The 25352-nt window shown below is 43.4% G+C and overlaps 1 protein-coding gene across 4 annotated transcripts in view; it reads right to left on the minus strand.

Moving 5' to 3' along the window:
- TACC2 (transforming acidic coiled-coil containing protein 2) overlaps positions 1–22281 on the minus strand; it is a 57385-nt gene extending 35104 nt beyond the window's left edge. For 3 of the 4 annotated variants that reach the window (XM_054637726.2, XM_077182799.1, XM_054637724.2), the window contains exons 1-2: positions 21563–22281; positions 4001–4164 (exon numbers count right to left, since the gene is read on the minus strand). In XM_054637726.2, the coding sequence (XP_054493701.2) occupies positions 4001–4164; positions 21563–21630 (232 nt within the window). In that variant the 5' untranslated portion in view covers positions 21631–22281. The remainder of the gene's footprint in view (positions 1–4000; positions 4165–21562) is intronic. The other variant, XM_077182800.1, reaches the window with a different exon arrangement.
- Positions 22282–25352: the final 3071 nt, after the last annotated feature.

Genomic DNA, 25352 nt, shown 5'->3' on the forward strand with positions numbered 1-25352 from the left:
TTGCTGGGGCAGGAGGCATAAATGGTACTCAAGGCTTTATTACTACAAAGTCATGAAGACCACACTTTCCTGACATTAACAGCCTATTCAGAGAGCAGGGACATTTGTCCTTTTACAACACAAAATCAAGCCAATCAGTATCACTACAGTATTTTATTAAAATGCAGTTTGAGCACAAAGGAACATACTACAACACCAGCTATGGGATTTAAGGCAGGATTTACCTGCCCTAGAGAGAGAGAGAGCAGCACAACATTTTAAATCAGGTTTATGCCTTTTATTAGCACTGAGTCACCCACAATTTATACTGGTAGGAGCTGCCCACAAGAAGATATTAAATTTTATAAAGCTCTCCAAGAACCTGGAGGATAGCTGGGGAACTTACACTGCAATAAAAAAACCAGGCAAGCTCCTCAAACCCCCAATTTCATTAATTAAAAAAGAAAGTCCAAGTTCTGCTCCTTCCACTGGGAAATTCCTCTGATTCCAACCACATTTTCACTGGATCAACTATAAAAAAAATTCCCAAACCCAAACTCAACAATATAAATCTCAGATTTCTTGTATCCAGGTGATGAGACCTAAATATTAAGAGTTACCTGGCATATTTAATACTTGGCATTTTCACCTGGCACCTGCTATGGAAGAACCAGAAGTTGCTAGAAAGTCACAGAATCACAGAATATCCTGAGCTGGAAGGAACCCACAAAGATCACTGAAGTCCAACTCCTGGCCCTGCACAGGACAGAGCCAGGAATCCCACTCTGTGCCTGAGAACATGAATAAAATATTGTAACACTGTGTGCATTAATAAACAAAACAAATTCCTGTTGCTTTTTTACAGAAGTAGCCAAGGCAAGGGGCTACTTTGCTGAAGCCTCTCTAAAGCAGAAATAAACTGGAAATAGGCCTCAAGACTGCTGATCTGGAAACAAAATGAAACACTCTTCTGACAGGCTTAGCAATAACATTTAAACAGATGTAATAAGCAAATAGAGAAGAAATTGAATATCAGTTCTGTTTTCTAGAGAAAAAGCAAACAAAGGCAAACCTCTGGAAAATGCATACACCATGCATCCAGTTACTATGTTATGGGGAAAAAATGCCAAAAGCATATAGGAACTGGAATTGCCTTACACTAGAAATTTTGAAACATGGTTTACTTCAAGTTCCTTCTTCTTATGGAAACCCTTTGATGCCAGAAAATCAACTAGTACCACTTGTTTAAATTTCTGTAAAAATACTTTTGTCATTTATTCTAAGATGTATTCTAACATTGTATAGAAAAGTTTCTTTTCAAATTTTCCATATCAGGCTTCAAGAAGAAAAACTCTGAAGAAGAATGCTGTCCACACCAAAAATTTAGTTTGTTTTTGTTTGGACCATAATGTCTATTGGAAAGCCTGGCTTTAAATTTCCCTGGCACCAGAAGAACTCAAAAATAGGTACCCCATATCCTGATTGTTGGGCTGTAAGGCACAGAGGGGACTCCAGATCTCACTTTCCCCTGAATAAAATCTGAATTCAGTAATCACCTGGGGAAGGCAGTGGGGGTGACAGAAAGTTCCTAGGCAGGAATTCCTGGCCAAAACCAGAGTACTTGGGAGAATGGGCTTGGGGGACATTCTGGTGCTCAGATGGATGAAACAAGGGACAAGAGGACACTGCTGTGGGAAGCTGAGGAGACAAGTAACAATAATTTAAAATAATGGCAATAATAACTGCAACCTCAAACACTCCAATGTGAGCTTATAACCCATGTTTCCCAGAATTATTTAGGGAGGAATGGAAGGGCTCATTTGTGGCAAGTCCTGGGGCTCAGGGGTAGTTTCCATCCTTGCTCTGTTGCTCCTCTTCCCCTCCAGACTTGCCCTCAGACTGACTCCCCTCCTCTGCTCTGCTGCTGATGGACCAGAGCCATGCAGCAGGCTTTACCCCACCAGGAGCTGGCACAAACCCAGCACCAGTCCAGCTTAGTTCACTTTCATCATATTTACTAAAGGACCACCAACCTAATTAAAACCTCTGCTCTTGCCTTTCCAGCAGTGGGGGGGTCCAGCTGCTGTGCTAATGATATCATGCAACACAACTGCAGCCATCTGCATAAGTAATTATTGTCAGCTAGAGATGAAAGAATCCTTTAAACACTTGCTGTGCTCCCTCCTTCCACCCAACCACGCTCTGTCACCCATCCCAAGTGAAGACAAAGCCATGTGGCTGCTGGACCAGGAGCCCAGCAGGACACTGCTGCCTCTCCCTGTGCCAGCCTCTCCAGCTGCCCATATTCCTCACTCCTCCTCTAGTGAAACCTGGGTTTTAGCTGTATGGTGCCACCCAAGAACTCTGCTTTAATGCCCCTGAGCCCTGAGGAAGGGACCACAATTCTCTTTGTGTGCAGCCACATGCATAACTTATGAAATAAATAAACTGTAAGACACTCAAGGGGTTTATACAGTACAAAATGTTTAACTTTTCTCATTTCTAAACACCCAAACTATAGTCTTATTATTATTTACTTCTTCTAAAGATTTCCAAAACAAATGAATTGCTTTGTGCTGCCCTCCTACATTTGGATTTTTTCTGCATTACACTTCTTCTTCCCCTCCAATCAATTCCCCTGTTGTCTAATTGTGTTTTGCATCATTTTGGATCACTGAACAGATCTCTGTCATTTTGCTGTAACTTGCCTCCCATGGACAATGTGATTTGCAAATGAACTGGTTTCCCCTCTGCTATCCAATGGCCTCCAATAAAGTTCACACTGGCTGTGAATAGCTAAATTCAGTTTCCCACTTTTCTTCAGAAAGATCTGAAAAAAAAAAAGGAGGGGGGAAACTGGGATGGAAGGAGACAAGAATCACATGTGCCAGGGAAGCACATGTGTAACCAGGGGCTTGAAGATAATCTACTGCAGTAATTAAAAGCACACTCCAACCCTGTTCAGCATGTGTGTTCTTTTGTTCTCTGAGCACTTATTTTGTAATCATTGGATTGCCAAAGATTTAAAAAAAGGAAAAAAGATGCAAAATGAGTAACTTTTGCTACAATGATGCGGGAACTCTAACAGCAGAAAGGAAAAAGCATCAGGGTGCCTCAGTATTTACTTTTTATTTTGTGAAATCAGCTAGTAGAAAATCCTTGAAGCTTCTTAAAAACCTATCATAAATCAAGATCCTAAACAGCATTGCTTAATGAGTAACTCCCTTTGGTGGGATGCTACAACTCTTTCCAAACACAAGTGTTTAGCAGCTTTAGACTGATGGGAAAAATATTATCTGCATACAATTTAGCCAGGTGATCAAGATGACTTGACTTTCAGATGGAAAAAAAGACAGCACAATGGGGAATTCAGTCTCAAGCTGTTGAGCTGTCATCTGACAGCCCAAACAAAGCTATTTTGGGCTAATAGCATGCTTTCTACTCCCTCATATTCCATTACTCAATCTGGAGAACAAAGAACACTTTTTGGGGGAAAGAATTTCTTTGGGTTTTAAACACAATTCTCCCTTTTTAAAGATTTTATTTTCCCAGTATGAACCAATTTTCACATATGTATACCATACATACATTCATATGTAGCTCCATGTTCCTCCTATAAAATCAGTAATTCTGTTTTTTGACTACCTCCTGTTCCAGTAACACATTTGCAAGTGGCATTTTCTTAATTGTCACAGTTAACATTGCTCACACATGTATCTGCATCTGCAAACCACATCTCTTTTTTCTACTCAATGGACTCTGTAAAAATCCTAGAAAAAGAAGCTTGGTTCAAAAGGAAGAAAGTTTTTTTCTAGAGAGCACCTCTTTTTAATATTCTTCAAATGTTATGAACAGATTCTCCATTACTTTATTCCAGGAGGCAACAGGGTTTTTTTCCTCTCTGCATAGGTAATTAATTAATATTCCAGAAGCCAACTGATTAGCATTAATTCCTTGCCAGTGCTTAGAGAAACACCTCCCTGCACATTCACCTCCCCCAGTAACGTGTCCCACTCCTTACCTGTATCTTCCACGGGCAGCTGAGGTTTTATTTCTTGCTCTGCTACGTCTGCAACAACTTCTGCTGCTGCTGCTGCTTCAGGGGGAGGTGGTGGAGGTGAAGGTGGTGCCTTGACAGGTGTAGTGGACTCCGGGGTCTCAAATGCTTCTTCGGAGTCAGAGCTCCTGGGGAAAATCAAAACAGAAACTGGTGAGCACAGTGAGAATTCATGTTTGCAGGTCAGGCTTGGCAGCACTGGGATTCCTGAGCTGGTGGCACAGACCTCAGCTCTCAGGCTACCTCTGTGCTTCCCAAAGGAGACCTGGCATTCCAGGATGGCTTCCAGAGCAGGATGTCATGGCTGTGGTTTTCTCCCTAGACAAGGATTCATGTAATTTGAATTACAGAAGTGAGCACACACTTGGAAATGAATCCATGCTGCAAATCCTGCTTTGCAGTGTGAGGGTGGCTCACCCACAAAGACCAATACCCCTGTGCTACTCCTATAAGCACACCTAAATTAACTAAAAAATACAAATAAAAAGACTCTTCTGAAGAGAATTTCCTAGCTTCATTTAAAAACCCCAAACGTCTAAAACAACACCAAATTTCTTTGTGTGCCCTCAAGGGTGAGAGAGCAGACATGAAGGTGAGGTGCAGCCAACTCCTGTGCATCCTCCTCCCATGGCAATACTACATTCTATTTTCAGCAGAATTTTACCAGAGCCCTTTTCAAACAGACCTTGTGACACAAGGGAAGACAGCCTGTAAAATGCATGGAAACCTAGTATTAGAAATAATCCTTTTGTGGCACCATGTGCTCACAGGGACACAAAAACACAGAGACCACCATGGGTTGATGCCAGCCCAGGAATGAGACAGCAGCACTCAAAATGGAGTCATTCAAGTGAAACACAAGCTTGAAAGGGAGCAACTCTACAAAATAATGAGGAACACAAACATTAATTAAAGATCTAAACCATTCAAGGACACACCACTTGCTCTTAGAGGTATATAGCCATAAGAAACTGTCCTTCTAGGTCTGGAAACTATAGATCATACTTAAACTGAGCCCAAATGATAAACATTTCATCCTTTGTTTGGGAGCAAGGAATGCAGTAACAATGGTGTCATATTCAATATGCACTGAACATATGTTCAGTATCCATTCAGTAAGAGTTTCTGTTAGTCAGATGCAGTTTTGGACTGTTGGTCTGTAATGAAGTAAATTGAACACAGCAGTTTGCTGAAGGACAGGACAGATTTGCCTCTTCCCAGTGGGTTCTGTGTTGCCATAAAATGAGAAGCCATTTCATCCAGAAGCACTCCACAGGCCAGCCCAAATCAAGGGCTCCTCTCATTTTGCTTGAGTGAGAAGGTAGCTCTGAGCTGCCAGACTGTTTGGTTTCCTGAGACCCCTGATTATTTTGAGCAGCCCCATGTCAGGAGAAATACAAATACAGGATTTACATTCGTTTGCCTAATTCTATCACAGTATAAAGCCTTCAGAGAGCTGGGGAAGAAGAGACCCCAGTGTCACCTCAAGGAGCACAGTGGTCCCAATTTTCCCTCTCCCTCTTTGCAGAATCCCAGAGACAGCTCCCACCCCATTGGGATGCACATCATGACCCTGTGCCAACCAAATCCTGGCTCATCACCCCTGAAACAAAAAGAGTTCTACTAGGTTATAACTTCAGGTCTTTGGAGATTTCTTTTTTTCTCCCCAAACCTACACAGCTCAAAACCACTGTGTCTGGCTTTCCATTGTATCTGCTCCTCAAAAACCCTTTGTGCCACTTCTTTAACCATCCTCATTCCTCAGGCCACAGAACAGTCAAACTGGAACAGGCACACTGCATCATTTCAAATCATAGCCCTCCAAAGATGCACCATGTTTTAAGTTCTACATATTTTAAGCTTAAAGAACAGCTGCAAACAAAGGGCTTCTATAAATAAAGCTTCACAATAGGTATTCAACAACAACAACAAATAAGCTTTCTCCTCCCTCCATGGAGCTGGTTCAGGAAACTTTAAAGTTGAAGAATCAAAGAGAAACAGAGTTGTGTGATATTTTCCCAGTGTCATAAAAATAAACCCAGGAAGTTATCATCTAAACCAACAAAATGAGAAGTAATTCATATCTCTCAGGCTTTCACGTAGTTTTTCATTGTGCTGCACTTAATTAATGTTTCACCCTTTACAATTTGAACTCAAAGTCTAGCTCTGAAACACTCAAACAATAATGTTTAGACTCCTTTTTCCCAAACTGTCTGTACAGGACTCATAACATATACAGAAACTGGAATGGAAAAACCTCTATTTTCATATCCTACTCAAGGAAGAATTTGTTAAACTGCCTTGATGGAGCAGTTCTGTGTCCTCCTTAGTTAAATTATGGAGAGAATTGGTGCCTGTTTATCTACCTTTTAAAGGAGGCCCCTCTGTTTATTTGGTCTCCTCCTTGGATGAATTGGGCAAAACCATTTGAAGTAAATAGAAATACTTGCTCTTTTTTGTTCACTGCATGAGTTTCCACTCTGGGAAACCTCTTGAGTCTGTGGACAGACAGTTGAGGTGCCTGAGGTCCAGAAAAAGGCTTTGTTTTGCCAATATTTAATAATTCCCAAAAGATTCTGATGCAACACTCCTGATTTTCAGCTAGTACAATCAAGTAAGAACTGTCTTAACCATAACCCAAATCCTTGTTATGAGAAGCAGTTGTGCTCACAAAGAAAATTCTATTTAACAAAGAAACATGAAGGGAAGCTTAATACCAGAAAAACCTTCTTTATCATGGCCTGGGATCTGGGCAAGGGCATAAAGCCTGGAAGCACATTCCAGTACTATGCTCCAAAGTCAACATGCATCCTGGAAATATTAAATCTTGTGTTCAGTTTTCCTTAGTGAAAATACAGATGATCTCTCTTACACGAGGTATTTTTTAAGACCGCAGTCCTACGTTCAAATGGTAAGAAAAGATTTTCCCAGAAAAACAGGATTTTCTGTGAAAAGGAAATTATGTATTTCAGCCAGTTCAATTCACAATGCCTTTTCTCTGAGAAACTCAGGGAATACATGGGACAAAAAGAAATAATGCTGCTGCTGTACAGTTCTTGGTGCAAAGCAAGATTGCCAAACTGTGATACATCCTGAGAGCTGGCACCAACTCAAAGCTGCACAAGGAGCAGCCACCACAGGTCCAGCTGTGGGAAGGTTGTCAGCAAAGGAAGAGTTTTGTGCCTTCTAGAATATGATTCTGAAGCTCCAGCCAAGGATGAAGCAGAGTGTGAGGCTGCAGGACTTGTTTGTGGGGCAGTGATGAAGTGGGAACTACAGGAAGGAGTCTGGGACAATAGTGGGAGCTTACCTTCATAACATGTCATACAACTCTTTCCACCTGTATCCTCTGGATTATATACATAACAACTGAAAAAATACAGATCATAGAAGTCACAAAACATTCTTTCAGTCTGTCTCTTTCATGTCCCTTCTTGAAAGACACCAGTAAACAGTAAATCTAGCACATACAGAATGGGGTCCCACAGCAGGGGAGAACAGGGAAATCCAAGAATCAGACCAGACCAATGAAATCTGGCATCAACTTGAGGAGCCTGAGCACTCCCACTCTCATATGGGAAGTCTGAGCTCTTGCCCAGCCTGTTACATAAATCTCTGGAGGAAATACTGAAGGCAGAACCAGGGTTGACCTCTCTTCCTCACCTCTGGCCATGTGGAAACCCAGCCTCATAAGTTACATTACCTTTTTTATAAACCACAGGTTCTTACAACTGAAATCCTCCCCGATTTCCATAAGGAAAAATTGCCTTTTTGTCAGTGTAGCTGGAAAGTAAGAATGAGATTTCTTCATTCCCCAGCCTCTCCTCCCTGCCTGCCCTTGCCAGGCAGACACAGCTCTGAAGTGAGTGAGGTCACCCCAGTTGCCACCAGAAAACTCAATTCATTAAAAAGTGGCTTTCAACAGAGCTGTGGCCTTGGGCTGTGGTGGGAATGCTGCCATCTGCCTTGGGTTCCTCCAATATTGACACTGCAGCAGCACAGCCAGTGCCACCCTGCTCCCTGCTCTCGTTCCATAGCAGGGAAAGAGAATATAAAAGAAATTTAAAAGCAGGACTTTGACATGACGACTGAGCTCAGGAGCATCACCTCCTACGGAGATGCTCAAGGGAGCAAAACTGGAACTGGGATGTGTCAAGGGAGCTCCACAGCTTTTGTAGGGTGACTTCATTTAATGCTAAATCGATATAGAATTTCTATTTAGTGTATAGCCTGCTTCAGGAAAAAAACCAAACATGCCTGACTACTTTATGGAGCACTGATCTATTGATGTGCAATATGAACAATTTGGAGAGGAAATAGGGGGTGGTATTATGAATTTCTGAAGCCAGGAGTTGGAGCTGCATTACTGAGGAGTGCTGCCTGTGCTGGGAGCGAGGAGAGGGAGATGGAGCCAAAGGAGCTGCTCTCCATCAGCCAGGGTTGTGGATCCACAGCTAACAAGAAGACTGGCTTCAGGAGGATCTGCTCCACAAAAACAAAGGTGAACAGACTCTATTTCAATTTGCACATTTTCTTCCAAACTTTGCACTTAGGCAAAAGTATGGTTTATTTCCTTAATTAGTGGAATGTGACCTGGATTAATTGAGGTCTCTCCTACCTGTCAGCAATATCACTGATGCCCTTCCAGCACTCCATAAACTCAACCTTCTCCCTGCTGCTCAAAAAACTCTGTTCACCAATTGTTTTTGCCCTATATTTTATTGACATGGCAATTTCATTCTCATGTTGTATTTAGAAATAGGACACATTGGGAGGAAATAAACCAGGCAATCTTACAACACACACACAACAACAAAACCAAACTGTGCTCCACTGCCACCCAAGAGTGCTCAGAGGGAGATGCAATGAAAGCAAGGACTGCAAAGGTTTATTTGGATGTTTGCAGATTGCCCTCTGATTGTAGTGTGAGTGACATTTGGAGGTGTACAGAGAGACTGAGGACTCAGAAGATGAGCAATTCCTCCCTGACCAGTTTTAGCTGGTAGTAACTCCTGCAGTCTTTTCCTGAGGTACAGCTGGACTCCTTGAGGGAGAGGAGACAGAAATGGGTATTTTGTCTTTTTTTTCCCAGCTCATCTTTAGATCCCCATGTTCTTTACAACTGGCTAGAGCTGCAGCTCAAGGGGAAAACGTCTGTCCAAGTACATCCATCGCCTCCAGGAAATGTAAACCTCATTAAAGCTCTCTGCAGACCTATTCCCTGAGCCTCAGGACTCAAACAAGGAATCTGGCACCAGGGGATCCTCTCAGCTCCTGCACCAGGTACTGGCAGGGACCTGAGGCAAACAGAGTCCAAGGCCATGGCATGAAGGACCCAGATGAGCAAACACTGCAGTGCTAATGCAAAAGCACCATCTGTGGCAGGACCTGAAGGAAACAGATTCCATCAGGCCCGGCCCTGCAAAGCATTTGCAGCTGTTACATCATAAATTTAAGGTATAAATTTCACATGAATATTTACTGAACAATTTATCATGCACCATGAGAGGAAACTCAATCAGAGAGAAAAGGAGAAAAAAAAAAAAACAACCAACTTTTTAGATTGTTCAATTTAGTATTGAAGATTAATTTTGGCTTTCATTCTGGGTATCTCCCACTGGGAGATGAGCTGGAAATAAAAAGGAGGAATGAGTTCTGTAGTTTCACCTCCATCGATCATTTTCAGAGATGATCCTCATAAAGCCAGCATGAATAATTCAGGTGTGGTTTAGTGATGAGCCCAGAACCAAGGGTGCAGGAGTGGCTGCATCCTTCTGAGGTCAATCTGGTTGTGTGTTACTTAAGCAGGCACTTTTACTGCAGTGGCAAGGCCCACACAGGCTGATAGATCTGGAAAGACACTCAGGAACTCCAAGCTTTAGAGTTTCTAAAGCCAGAGAGACAAGGCAGACAGAGAAATGCATTCATTTCAGTCAAAGCTCATTCACTGTAAAAATCTGATAAAACTCTTTCAGATTTCCAGGTGTCATTTTCAATGGTTAAAATGATCTTCTCTTAAAAATCCCCCAAACCCAAGTAAGCTACAACACAAAAAGAACACCAAGGCAGGATGTTCCAGCAATACATCTCTCCAGATGAAGATCAGTCCTGCTCTCAGCTCTGCCTCTGAACTGCTGCACATACACAGAATCATAAAACAAGTTTGGGTTGGAAGGGACCTTTGAAATTCATCAAGTTCAGTGCTCTTGGGGAGCTCAGTTCAAGTCTGCCTTACCCAGACAGGCTGGGGCCTTTAAACAGCATGGACAGATTCTTGTAAATGCATGCAGAGTCCAGAGGGGGGAAATGACTGCTCATTACATTTTATATTTGAGGGCTTTTCCCTTTTGTTTATATAAAATTAAATAACTGGCAATCTGTCATAATTCATCTTGTGGCATCATTTGTGGTTCAGTTACACAAACCTAATACAGAGACATACACTGTCTTTTAGTCTTTTTTTTTTTTCTTCAGACTGTAACAAACACAGCCCTGCATCATAATTCAAGAACATCAGGAGAGCCCAAATGGTAATTCCTTTCCTGGAGATCAAATTACCACTTCAGGTCAGCAGCTATTAGCTGACCCAAGGGCCTACTCAAGAGGACCAAGAAATGTTCTACAGCTACAACAAAAGGTCATTTTCTTAATCCCAGCACTAGGTTGGGATAATACCAAAGATGTGCCAACTTTCTATGCTGTGATTTTTACATAATATTTGCCTATTCAGTGACTTCCAACTAACATGACATTCCCCAATAATTAGCTTATTTTAACATGATTGTTAGCTATTTCATGTTTTGAATATGAAACATCCCTACAGATTTAAATTTTGATATTAAATTTGTACAGCAACCCACAGAAAACAGAGATGCAATGGTGGAATTATCTGGTTATGTTAGGTATTAATATTTGGTGTCTACCAAATTGGAATTAGTCTACCTATCAAACCTAGCACCCACAGATCTGCTGAATACATGGTTTTAGAAAACAATGCAAATATATGTGGTGAGTGGCATAAACCTCACAAACTTTCTATTATGCTCTAGAGGCATAAACCTCACAAACTGTTTTCCCTTTCTCTAATAAAACATACCTTTGGAATTATAGGATGTCTCAAAAGAATTCAGGGCCCCCCAAATTCAGGGGTTTGGAGCAGATGATCTCCAGAGGTCCCTTCCAACTCCAGCCACTCTGATTCTGTGAGAACCCTTGGCCCAGAGCAGAGCACAGCCTGCAACCTCAGCCCAGCCTGCTGGATGGGTGACACTTCATGGACCACGGAAAGCCATCTGTCCTGCTGCCTCTGCCCCCTGGGAATGCTCCCAGAGCTGGATCTGATGCTTGTATCAAATCAGGAGCTGGGGGAGGTACCAGCATGTCACTTAGTGTCACCACAGTCCATTTACAGGACAGTTCCCTCAGGGACACATCTCTGACCATTAACTATTAATGGACCTCTCTCACACTACTCCAGGGAAAAGTGACAAGATCACCCATCCTAGGATTGAATAAATTCACAACAAACCCATACTGTGAGGAGACCAGCCACAAAAGAAGATGATGTTGGGAAGGAAACAGATCACCAAGCTTTCCTTCAGCTCACATCCTGCTCCCACAGACACCATCATCCCACAGGAACATTATTACTGATGTGCACGCACAGGATGAGGATAAAGCCTTGAGAATGTAATAAAATGATGTTTGGTACCTGCAAGGTGGACACAGGAAAACCACAGGGTACTGGTCTCTGAGGGGCTGCTCCAGTGATGTGCACAATGCCCCAGACCTCTGACCAGAAGTCAGTGGAAATTCAGATTTCTAGTGCTGAGAAAAGTGCATCACCTTACAGGGGAATCCTTCAGTCTGCTGGCTGGTGTGTATGGCACACGTACAGAATCTATATATCATATAATATGTGCACAGAACAGGCAATCACACCTTGTGCTACTCACCTGCAACACTCCTGCCACATTCTACAGATTCCTGCCTTGCAAAGTCTGACCATCAAAACAAAGCCATAATTTCACCACAGCATTATTTCAGCTTAAACAATAATGCTGGAAAATAATTCTAGTCCTACCTTATAGCAAGAAGTTCCCCATACTGCTTTAAATCATGTTAAATATTTCATTTTCATTTTATAACAGTCACCACTGCTGAGTTACCAGATCTCTTTTATTTTTGCTTTAAAACAGGATATGGTTCAATGGAAAGTATGACTCCAGCTTCTTTTATCACAGCAATTTCAAATCATTTTATAGAAGAAATCCATGAACTGGGATGAGGTTTATTTCCTTGGTATCTTCATTCTTTATCATGTTGTCTTTCTGATGCATTAAAACACTAATTAAAAACAATACTGTAGGACAGAGAAAGTGAGGGCCATTTTCTAAAAAAAAGCTTTTTGTAAAAGAATGCAATCAAAACTGGAAGGTTTAAACAAAAATCATGTTTTGCATTCAGAGTAATATTCCACAAAATCATCTGCAGCTCCTTCCTCAGCAGAGAATTTCTGCTCAACCCAAGAGCAGGATAACATCACATGTTCATTTTATGGCCTGAGCTATGAAGCCGCAGAGAAGCATCCTTTGCAATTCTCACTGAAAATGAGAATCCAATTCTCACTTAAAATGTCAAATAAATCCCATTCCACCGAAACGACACAAGAGCTCATATTGACAGGGATGTGTGCAGAAAGCAGGGCAGCAGCCCCTCTCCAGAGGAAGATTTTAATATTATTTCAGCTTAAATATTCATACAGAAAGCACAGCTCCCCAGAAAAACAACCACTATTACAACAAAGATGACCCTTTTCAGCCCACAAGGATGTGTGGTGAGAGGCACAAGTTTGAATTTTGGGACACAAGGAGGAAGGTGATCCTGTAGCCAGAGCCAGGTGAGAGGCACAAGTTTGAATTTTGGGACACAAGGAGGAGGGTGACCCTGCAGCCAGAGGCAGGTGAGAGATGCAAGGCTGAATTTTGGGACACAAGGAGGAGGGTGATCCTGCAGCCAGAATCAGGTGAGAGATGCAAGGCTGAATTTTGGGACACAAGGAGGAGGGTGATCCTGCAGCCAGAGGCAGGTGAGAGGCACAAGGCTGAATTTTGGGACACAAGGAGGAGGGTGATCCTGCAGCCAGAGGCAGGTGAGAGATGCAAGGCTGAATTTTGGGACACAAGGAGAAGGATGATCCTGCAGCCAGAGGCAGGTGAGAGATGCAAGGCTGAATTTTGGGACACAAGCAGGAGGGTGATCCTGCAGCCAGAGGCATCCCCTGCCTTGAGCAGTTCTGTGCCTCCCCTCACCCTGAGCCCAGAGGGTGTCAAACCCTCTGAAGCTGCCCCAGAGGATCTCAGCTGAGGTGTCAGTGATGGACAGCAGGGTGGATTTGCTGTGAAGGGGTGAATATGGTCACACACTGCTGCTCTGATGCCACTGAGTCACTTCTCAGCTCTTCCAGTCATGGGGGTTCCAAGCTGGAGTGCTGGGATAACTCAGTGTCTGAGCTCAGAGACAAGAATCTGCATTTTCTTTTCTAACATAGGTGAGATAACAGAAATAAAATGCTAGGCTTCCCCTTTCAGAGCATTATGTGGGACTTCAGCAATGGAAAGTAGTACCTTGTGTGTTATCCAAGCCACACAGATCAGTTTGGAAATGTGTCTGCTGTAATAGATTGCAAAAAGAAAACTAGGAATACCTTAAACATTAATCACTTGCTATAAAAAGGCCCGTTTTTCCTCACAGGATGGCTATATTTAGAGAACAGGATTAGAACTGCAGTGGAGGAGAACTAAAAGGGCATAAGCATCTTAAAAATAATGTTGAATTTTGGGTTTTAGCCTATTGTCTTATAAGCAGTCTTCCTACCATAACTGAAATGGGAAGAAGGAATTATTTTTTCCTGCTTTTTCTCCTTGTTTATTCAGCAATTTTGAGCACATTTTGTGCAGAAGCCAAATTCCCACTCCCCCAACAAAAGCCATTTCCTGCTTTCACACAGCAATGCTAGAGAAATGTCTCAAGCTGTGGGAAACCACATCTGAAGGAAAAAAGACTGCGGGATATAACATGGCACACTTACAGCAGCACTTCAATCTACTTAAATCATTTTTCTAACTGATTAGCAAGAAGTTCCCCATATTGCTTTAAATCATGTTACATTTTTCCTTTTTATTGCTTTTCCTGAGATCTGGCAGGGTATGTTTTTCAACACCACTGATATAAATGAATAATAAAACAATCCTCCATCCTTTCTGGCCAGCCTGCTTTCTCTTTTACTGGCTTCAGCCTGAATAATGAAAATATCTACGCCACAGAAACGGGACTCAGAATTGAAATTGTTTTGTAAATCCCTACGCTCTTCTCAGGCAGATGCTTTATTCTCTGAGGTACAACAGGAAAAAGCAATTTAATTAAAGGCACTCTTCTTCAGACATCACAACTGCAAATATACTAATGTGTCCCTAAATCACCAGAGGCTGCTGAATATTCAACCACAGAAATCTTTTAAGAAAGATGCAGGCTACCCCAATATCAAAGGTGGAAAATGCTTAAAACAAATATAACCAGTTAATACACAATAATCCCAGCCAGTGATGCACTTTGCTCACCCTAGTGGGTTAGGGGTTGGGGTTTCAATCTGTGGTTGATGCTGAAATATTTAATACCCCTGGCAGGTATCTTTCCTCTTCTTTTAGTCCCAAGGTCTAAAATTTTAATCCAGGAATCATCTTCATGTGAACTGTGCCCCCATGAAGAAGCATCCTGTGCTCCTGCTACACAGCATCACCAATGGGAAACAGATCAATAATTCATCAGGAGCCAGAGCCACAGGTTGGGAATTGCTTTGTTTACTGCAGCCACCTTTTAAATGCAACAATGTGGCTTTGCAGAGCCACCTCTCAGCCCTGCCACGCAGCTCCAAGCAGGACCAGGGGAAGAACAGCACGGGTGGATGTGTGACACCCACCATTCCTGGGGTCTGGTTAATCCTGGGAGCATGGAGATGCTGAAAACAGGGGGTGTGGAACGGGCTGTGCCCCTGCAGTGCCTGTGGACGGCCCTTCCTTTCAGAAAGGAGACAAGGATTACACGGGGGTGGAGAAGAGACACGGGGAGAACCTTTACTGAAAAGGAAACAGAGGAGGAGAGACCCTCTGCCTTCAACCTGCTCCATATTCTGCCTTTTTTGGCCCCTGCACAGCCTCCCTAAAGAACTCTGCAAGATCCTCTCTGACCCTTACTCCTCTATTTCAACACCTAAAGCAGCTGCATGGACAGACACGTGGCCAGCAAGCAGTAGGAAAAAAGAACAAAAAATATATATCTTGACCTCTTAACAAGAACAACAAAATCTCTGCTTGGTCTCTACTCATTCCATCTCCTGCCTCGGGTGGGTGAGATCCAGCTGCTCCTCCAGCCCAGTGCAGCTCTGGAGGGCTTCCCACTGCCTTCATTCACCTCTCCCATGGGCACACTCGGTGATGCTGCAACTCTCAGGGAAACTTCCCTTCCCTTCCCTTCCCTTCCCTTCCCTTCCCTTCCCTTCCCTTCCCTTCCCTTCCCTTCCCTTCCCTTCCCTTCCCTTCCCTTCCCTTCCCTTCCCTTCCCTTCCCTTCCCTTCCCTTCCCTAGCTCAGGAAGCACCAGCTCAGCCCCACAGTGTGATGGAAAGAGCAAATCCCTGATCTCCAGTGGCATTTATTTCACCAGCTGGGCTGCCCTCAGCTCAGCCAGGTGAGGAGCAGCCTGAACCTTCCCTTCCCAGGCTCCCACTTTGCTCCTGCACTTGGCAACTTAAACAAAGGGATCTGAATTCCTTGCTCATCTTTCCTCTCCTTTAGCAACCAAACCCTTTTCCCAGCACAATGCTGGACTCATTTCGAAGGAGAGCAATGGGCTGTTATTAACAAGACCAATAAATGCAGGTTTTTATGCTGAAGGAAATCAAAGCTCTGAAGGAGCAGGAGCTCATGTGATTGTAATTGTACCCTGTGTCAGATACAACCTGGTTTACATTAAGCCCTACAAAAAAAGCTGCTTTTGTTTAGGAAAACTGTACCGTGTAAATATGGATGTAACTCTAAGGATTCCGATTAATCAAAATCAAATAAGCTTAAATTGGAAAGACACAGATTTTCTCAAAGTTTACATATTTGCCCCAACAGAACCAACAGCCCCAGTTCTTCTTCTCAAAGAGGTTTCCCAAGCATCCATTCATCCCCTGAATCACTCCTTGCAGCAGAGGGAGAGGAGCTATAGCAAACAATATTGCAGGGCAGCAACAAACAAGGAACAGAGCTCTACAGTTGTCCTGAGGTCTGTCTCAAACACATCCACAGTTGCTTCAACCAAAATTCAGTTCACATGCAAACTCCAATTAGGTTTCCAGAGCCAAGGAAGGATCTCACTGTCATATCTAGTGTCACCATCAATGAGGGCTCTCAGGCCAAAACCTGCCTTACAAGAAAATTTAAGACTGTAGCGGAAAAAGGAAACTAATTCAATTTTTTCCCCATTAAACTGGTTCTAATGGGAATACAAAACATGATATCCATAGCCTGCTACTAAATTCAGATGGTTGCTTAAGAGCATTTAAGGATCTGGAGAGAAATTACACTTTTCCTTTCTTTGCTTTTTCCAAAGTAAAAATACATTTGCTTGTTTGCTTCTTACAGCAAACCCGCCCACTTTCTCTAAGAGAATGCAAACTGCATTGAATTTCTAGCTGTAATTACAACTCTGCCTCTTGCCACTCAAAATCCTGTTTACCTGGGCTACATAAGAAGCTTGGTACATAGCTAAATCCTCACAAATCATCAGAGGTGGATAAGGAAACAGTACCCATAAGACATAAGCAAATACAAAAATGATAGGTGTATGGTTTTAAAACAAAGGAAATGTGCTTGTAAGAGACAGAACTGCTTTTCTGGATGCTGTAATCATGTTAGAGAAACATTCAAAGCACCCAGACTATTACCTCTTGAAAGACACAGTGCTGAAGAGCATCTTTGATTTAAATCTAACAATCAGTTCCTCTGAGTGCTGGGTCAAGGCAAGCAAAAAGCAAAAAAGCCTTTTGCAGCCAGGGAAGCAGCTCTGCTGGTAAATGACAGCCACAATGCATGTGCAGGAAATGCCTTTTCATTCATGTTTTTACCACCTCACATCAGTTTTTATTTTCCAATTTGCCTGCATGTCATAATCCATAATAGATGACAGCAGCTCCATTACACGTGGCATAGGGCAGCCCACTCCGTATGGAGAGCTTTAGAGCACACATGGGTTTGCCAGACGTGTGCTGTGCCTTGTTAACACAGGGCTGAGGGAGGCTGGGGTCTTTTCATTTTATTTTCAAGGCTAAATGTGACCTGCCTACTTCCAGTGACAGAAGAAGTGGTTGATGTAACCACCTCTCATATCAAAGGGAGTGCTGTCATTGACTTCAGAGATGAGATCCTTTGGGCTCAAACAAGGGAGGCTGGAATGAAAGACAGGGAAGCTTGACAGAAGAATCTCCTCGTTACTCCTGGTACATCTTAAGTAAAACATCCCCATGGCTTCCAGCAATTCACCCTGTTTAGCAGACAAGCCCAGCAGATAGAGCATCCTCTAATTACTGATGGGGGATGCTCACTGAAGGCTGTCAGTAAGGGGAAGAAGAAAACATTTATGTTTCTACATAATAAGCTGACAATAGGCAGAACTGTCTGTCAAGGGATTAACTCAGACTAAATATCAATTCGGTAACATCAGCTTCCCTTCCTCCCAAGATCCAAATTCCTTCAATATTTTTAAATTTTATCTATATATATATATATCCCACTCTTCCATGTATATATATTTATTTGGACCATTTTCCTCTGTATGAGCATAGAGTACTGTGCAAATATTTCACCAGACTGATTTCTTTCAAACTTTTAAGAGCCACACAATGGATTCTTCCATGTTTGGAAGACAGACAAGCAAGGGCTGTTTTTTTACACATATGGAGCGATAACTTTTATAAATACATGTGTATACAGACCCTTACACAAAGAAAACTGCTCACATCTCCTGTGCAGAAGGCTGAGACAATCCAGTTTAAATTCTTCTGAGTCTCTCCTGTAACCAACAAACAAAAGACCACGCAGCAGAAGAAATATTGAAAAACAACCCACTGGGACACCAGCATCTTGGCCTGCTACCAATGATCAGTGACATTCAATTTCTTTCTTGGAGCCTGCTCCAGCTCCCACTGAAGTCAGTGGGCATTTCACTATCAACTTCAGTGGGAGCTGGCCCAGGCTTCAGTCATTTTCCTCTTGGATTGGCAAGGGATGCAAACGTTAGAGACGCAGCATGTAAAGCTCCTGATGGGAGGAAATAACACATCAGCACCCCTTTGGCTGATCAAGAAATGGGCACTGAATGTAAATCCTGCCAGTTGCTGCAAGGACAGCAACCATAATGCAACCAGAAAAGCAAGGTGTGGTTTGTGCTCAGGAGAAAGAAACCCTTTCCCCTTAAAAAAATACATTTCAGGGATGACAAATGCCTAAGAGCTCCCAGCATTTAAAACCCTAGCAACGTTTCCAGTTTGCTAATACTTAAAAACGTTGCCAAGAGATAGAAATACACTGCTCTTACAAATAAAAGCACTGAAGATGAAGGTGGCAGCACTTGGCAAGCTGATTTGTGCTCGCACCCTGAGCAGGGCAGCACTGGCATGTCAGACAGAGCACACACGGATGCCATCTCCGGCTGTGTGTGCACCCAACAGACCCGTGCACACTGAGCATCATCTCACTGTCACCGGCTCTTATTTCAGCAGGGCCCACTCCTATTATCTGATGGAAACGTGCCCCTGACTGAGCTCAATCTGTGACCACCAGGGTGCCTGCTGCGATTTGCAAAGCACATGACAGAGCTCATAACGTCAGCAGCGAGGTCTGAGCCACCCCACTTTCATCTGCAGTTAACTTTTATTGTCAGGGGCTTCCCTTGGGCTCTCCCTTTTTTATCATTCCAAATTGACTTTTCTTTTTTCTTTAAATAAAAGGGCAATTGTCTGCTGCCAGCGAGTGCTAACAATCCACAATGAGCAACAGAACACCCGGGCTGTCAGTAGCAATAGTGGGTTTATTGCAAACACTTTTATCCTGGCTGAAACAAATTTACATTAAAATTGGGAATTTGGCATATGCATGCAAAAAGGGCATATTTAATCATAGTTAAAATCTTAACCTAGACCCCTTTTCAGCATGGGTTCTAACACCAATTTATTTCTACAACTTTCCCTAGTGTTTAATCAAGAAGTCCATCATAGGATACTTTGGAGGAACTCAGCAGTTATTTAAGGAATTTGCCTCTGTAGTTTTTTTGATGCTATTCTAGTCCAGTAATGATTCCTGACTGACACCCCCCTACTCTAATGAACTCAGGGCAGGCAAAGCCAACCCTGCTCTCCCTTTGTGGAGCAGCTCTCCTCAGGGCAATCAGCCTCTGCTGATGGCAGAAGTGATGGCTTCGGGGATGCTGGAACTGCGTGGGCAGCTGCCCAACTTGCCTGGGATGTGGCCAGATGTTTCTGCCTCTGAGCCATCACTGCCATTAAGGAATTTGCTTATGTGTGCAAAGCAAGCCAAATGCAACCTCATTTAAAAAGCACTGGTAAAAGTTACAGTGATAAGAGTAGAAAGTTAAAACCTCCCACCAGAACTGATGACCATGACATGCTACAAGGATGTTCTTGTTTCATAAAACAGGCCCATGATAGAGAAACACCACCATTCTTATCTCATTTTGAAGAGTATTTAGTTGAAGAAAGCAGCACGACCTCTTGGTGATTTTTTTAATACAAGATTAGTAATACCTTCCACAAACTCTTCCCAATGACATCAACAGTTACTGAATGATGCCTGTGCTAAAAGTGCATCTGTTGATTATGTCAGCCCTTAAAAGATCATCTTGAAACCCCACAGGAATGACTAAATGCAAAACATGAGTAGGTTTGTATATGAAAGGAGTCATTGAGAGAGATGACAATGTAATTTACTCAAGTACTCCTCAAAGGTACAAATATATATACCTTCATTTATATATATATAAGTATATATATACACACACCTTGATCTTGCTCATCCAACAGAATGCATTGTTAAAAGGCTGTGAAAATTGAAGACAAAAAGCCTGAACACTGTTTTAGCAACATGTCTTTTATTGCCCAGTCCTTGGACCGCTGTTAATAATCAACAGCAGTGTGTGCAAATGAAAATGTCATTTATAGTGCTTTAAAGACAATGAGGCATCCATTTATTCCACCATATTATTAAAATAGATGATTTTTATAGGAATGTCGGATGGAACTATAGGGGGGAAAAATGTTAATTGCTGAAGCTACGCATCAAAAGAACAAAGGATGCAGAAATGCTGTTAGGCCTGTATCTTACAAATATAACAAGACACTGTCAAGCAAAGCTATCTGCTGATGTACTGGAATATGACAACAGGGAGCAGATACCCACTTGTAAGGCCTATTACAGAGGCAAAACTATCAGTTACTGCTCTATCATTCCCCAATGGCTCTGAAGCACTTACCTCAAACACACAAATGATGTTTCAACCATAATCAGAGCTACCTTAACAAGCACACAATAAATTGAAAAAAAAATTTAAAGAGACCTGTATGAGGTTCATTTGTAGACAGGCCCTAATGGATAAATACCTAAAACTTAACCAAAATACATATTCAGTAATGGACACAGTAGTCAGACATGTTAAGATAAATGTGATTTATATAACTGTAATGACAAAAGGACACAAAGCAGTCCTTCTAAAACCTGTTCAGAGGTAAGGTCCATGCTCTAGCATTCCAGCTTACCAGCCTGGGGTGGAGGGTTAAGGAGAAAAGACTGTTGGCTAAGTAAACTGACAAATCCTCTAGTAATAAACTACAAAATCTATTTACAAATGGGAAACGATGCTGCTATTCCTGCATGCACATGCACATTTCTGCACTTTTATACGTGATTTAGCCACCCAGAAAAGTGCTAACTCTCTCTGAACAAGCACAAATTGTCTCCTTTTTCCTCCCTCCCCCAGCAAATCTTTGCGAGCCGGCCTTCAGCGAGGAGAGACCTAAGGACACCTTGCTTATGCTTCACAGAGGATCTAACACCATGGCAGGGATGGATGTGACAAGGCTGAGGCTGAAGAAACACAGTATCCGTGCAGAGAGAAGCCCTGAAAAAAGCCCAGCGAAACGGAGCTCCACGCTGGGCGTTTTAAACCGAAAACACCGAGGTGGCGGTGGGCTCGGGAACGGGGAAGGGGCTGGGGTTTTGTTCTCTGGCAATGCTCGTTGTGTCTGACTGACCAGGCAGCCGAAACACGGACAGACAGAACGCACAGGGGCAGGCACACAGGGAGCGGGGTGCCCTGGCAGCGGCACGGAGCTCTCCCACACCCCGCCGAACAAAGGCCTCAGACACCCCCACGGCAGCGCCCAGCCCGGGCGCTGCACGGCACCCGCACTTACATGGCCTCAGACGGCTCCCGGACCAGGCCACCTGTCTGTGCCTGCTGCAGGGACTGCGAGCCTCCCATCCTCAGCGTGCCCTGGGCTCGGGGCTAGGCGACAGCAAGGCCGGCTTCCTGCGGAATCCCCCCGGCGAGCAGCCCCGGCAGCTCCGGCTCTGTGGAGGCTGCGGTGCTGCAGTGCAGATGGGAACAGCTGCTCGCATCAGTGGCAGCACAGGCACGAACACTTCGGCAGCTTCTCCTCTCTGAAGTGTTGCCAGTTTTGGCCGTGGGTTGTTGGTCGGTTTTGGGGTTTGTTTTGGTTTTTTGGGTTTTTTTTTTTTTCTGTCCAGATGAACGGTGTTTATAAAATAAAACAAAATCCCGGCCGCCGTGACGGGGTAATCATCTGCTAAACAGCTCCGGTGCAGGCGCCTGGAACGGTACTATTGGCTATGGAAGCCGGCTTAAAAAAAATAAAAAAATAAAATAAAAAAAAAAAAAAAGAAGACGAAGAAAAGCAGACCCTCCCTTTAAGCACACATTGTCAGCTACTGTGGCTCTCTAAGGACCTGCAGGCAGGACCATTACATTGTGTTGACTCAGCCGATTTGAAATGCAAATGCCCGTGTGCGCCGGGCGCCGCGCACACATCTCCCCCCAGCCCCGACCAGCCGTGCTCACCGGGACCCTGGCACGGAGCATTAACGAGCAGAACGGCTGCTTTCTGCTCCTTTCGCACACCAGCTCATCCCTCTTGCGGGAAAAAAAATGGAATCTTCCGTGAGGAACGTAGGGAGAATATCATGAGCAGCCAAGGTAAACAAGCCAAAGTGGGAGCAGCTCCATCCGACACTGGGGCGCTTTAACCATTGTGCTCCTGCCTGCATAGACCCCTTGGTGGACAGGGATCACAGACCCCCTTGCTGGACAGGGATGCTTCATATAGGTGGGGAGGATATTTAAGAGCACGGATTTCCAAGCCCTACAAATCAGCTCGTTCTTTTGCCATCTAGGTGGTACCAGGGCACTGGGAATTCTAAGATGCTGAAAAGGATGGGCACCATCGCTCTCCACATCCCTGCTGTTGGCAAATAACAGATGATTCACATACAAGATGTGTTTCACATCATTAAAGGAGAAAAAAAAAAAATCAGTTGCACTGGTGCCTGTATCGGGGATGAAACTCTAGGGATACAAATGGCTTGAAGCTATGTAACAATTCTGGATACATCACAGGGTGGAGGGGTCAAAAGGATCAGATAAATTTAACAAAAATATTAAAACGTGCTGACTTCCAAGCACCGACCACAGCACAGCTTTTATGCTCTAGTGGAGGCCTCATTAGGCTCAAGCTTTCAACAGTTTTGGAATTTTTTTTCTCTGCTTGAATAAATCCAGTTTCTTCTTGCTTGACAGGAGAATGACTACTGAATGCATGTATAACATTCTGATTCTCTGGGTGCACCCACAATAAATTGTTCTTGTTTAGCAAAGATTAAGAACTTTTCATTTCCAGAGGCTGCCTAAAATTTAATTCTGTTTTATGAACAGCATCAAGATAAATTACATTTTTCTTTTCCCTTCTTTTTTTTTAAACTATAGGGGAAAGCCTGTGAGCCAGCACTTTGTTCAGCCACAAGCTTCTGAGCAAGTTATAATTTTGGGGTTGTTTTGTTTCTGATAAAAGCCAAACCCTCATTTCTAGCATCTCATTGCTCAAGACTCATCCCAAGTCCACCAGAGAAGCAGCAGCAGTGCCTCTCTCAGGGGCTGAGCTCCAGAACTTCTGGAGCAGGGCTGGGTGCCTGAGCCACAAGTGACCCCCAAACTCTGCAGCATTGCCCAGCCCTGATCTTCCCTTGCCAAAGTGGTGGCAGCTCACTACACCCTCTGTATTTGCCACTCACAAGTAAGGAACACACAGGAAGTGCATAAAATATATGAAAATATCCTATATACTCTTTGGCAGCAGATTTGAAACAGTTAATAACTCCAGGATTCCCATCCAGTATGGGAAATCAATGGTGCTGGCCAACAGACTAAAATTCCATGTCTGGATCCAGAGTCCCTCACTCTAGTGTGTGGTAGCTCTACCTAGTTTTGAATATCATAATAGCTCCCTGCTGATTTCATTTGTTACAGAGAAAAGGAAGACTCAGAGAAAAGAAAAATCCCTAGAAAGGCAAACAGCAAATTAAGTAAAGCCCTACCAGGTACCTGGAGGCCAAGAGGGAGAACACAGGCACTGTTTGTCCTGGCAGTGAGGAAAACAGGGACACTGTCCTGGCAGCCAGGAAAGCAGGGATACTCCTAACAAGTGCAAAGAGTAACACTTAAAATGCCTGTGTCAACTCCTTCAAGTTTCACATGTACATTTATTAAATAAACAAAGCCCTAATAAAAGAAGGCAGGGATTGAATCCTATTCTGAGTCAGCATGATCCTTTCAGGAGCTGTACAGTGCAGGTTTGCTTTTTTTCCATTCTCCAACTTATCTATGCAACAAACATTTGCACTGCACTAGAAATGCAAACCTGCAGGACAGGAGGAAGGGCTTCAGCCTTTGGAGCCCAGCTGTGGCCCTGCTCACTCTGCCCCTTCTGTCTGGGTTGCAGGGGGCTCAGGGTTATGGTGAGGGGTGCCACAGGCAAGGCACTGCCTCCTTCTCCCCTCCCTCTCACCCCAGCTCCTGGGCACAGCTCAGAGATTCACCAGAGGACAGCTCAGCACCTCTGAGCTTCTCCTGCTCATGAGGAGGATGGGATTTCTCTCTTCCCTGTGAGAAATAACCATCCAAGCAGCTCAGCTGCAGCAATGTGAACTCCTGCTGGCCCATGGTCTTTCACAAACAAAGTGTGCTGCAACTGAGCCTTGGACTGGAGAGAGTTTGTTGCCTATGGGATGCAGTAACAAACACTAAACTGATGTTTCTGGCCAACCTGTGCAAGAAGCCCAAAATGCAGATTTACTTCTGATTTGGCCATAAAATCTGTTACACTACAAAGCTGCAGCCCATCCTGACTGGTAAGAAATACCTCAGATGAGAGGAGCTCCACCTCTCCTGCCTGGCCCCAGCTCACCCTTTAGGCCTGCCAAGAAGCATCAACTTAGCACTAAATTTAGTGTGGGCTTTTAAAAATACAAGAACTGTGTTGACACTCTGAGTACATTTGGTAAGAACTTCTCTGGAACCTTAAAAACACACAGATGTAGCTCAGAAAGAAAAAAATCCCACTGTAGCTTCAAAGGATTTAAAAATGCCCTAGGCACTTCAGCCTAGGGTTTAAAAGCCATGTAACAACTTATTGTGATCCCACTGCTGAAAATCCTATTTAAGTATTCAGTACCATCCTTTAAAATTAATCATTTTCTCTTTCTGCCTCTTTCACCCATTTAAGCAAGAGCCATATTTTGGCCTCTACTAAATTAATGTTTTATTGAAACTGGATGTCCACTGATTAGTTGTTTAAAACACTCTACAGATTCCTAAATATTTGGTCTGATTCCATTTCATGTTTATATATCAATTCAAACTTCGGTCACTTGCACCCAATTTGAAATTTTTGGCTTCCATCAAAAAACAATGCTGAGCAGGACACGATAAGGTTTGAGATACTGAAATTTATGTTCTGTTCCTTTGCTCCTGGCTTCAGTGTCCATTGTGCCAGGCATTTACACAAGTTATAAACATGACCACACATACACACACACACACACACACAGAGAACATCAAAGAGCCTGCTGAAAGAAAAGCCTTCCTCACACATCTATTCCCCAGGGAAGGAGGGGTGAATATTAAGCTGCACC

The sequence above is a fragment of the Agelaius phoeniceus genome, chromosome 9 (genome assembly GCF_051311805.1).
Source record: "Agelaius phoeniceus isolate bAgePho1 chromosome 9, bAgePho1.hap1, whole genome shotgun sequence".
NCBI classification, from domain to species: domain Eukaryota; kingdom Metazoa; phylum Chordata; class Aves; order Passeriformes; family Icteridae; genus Agelaius; species Agelaius phoeniceus.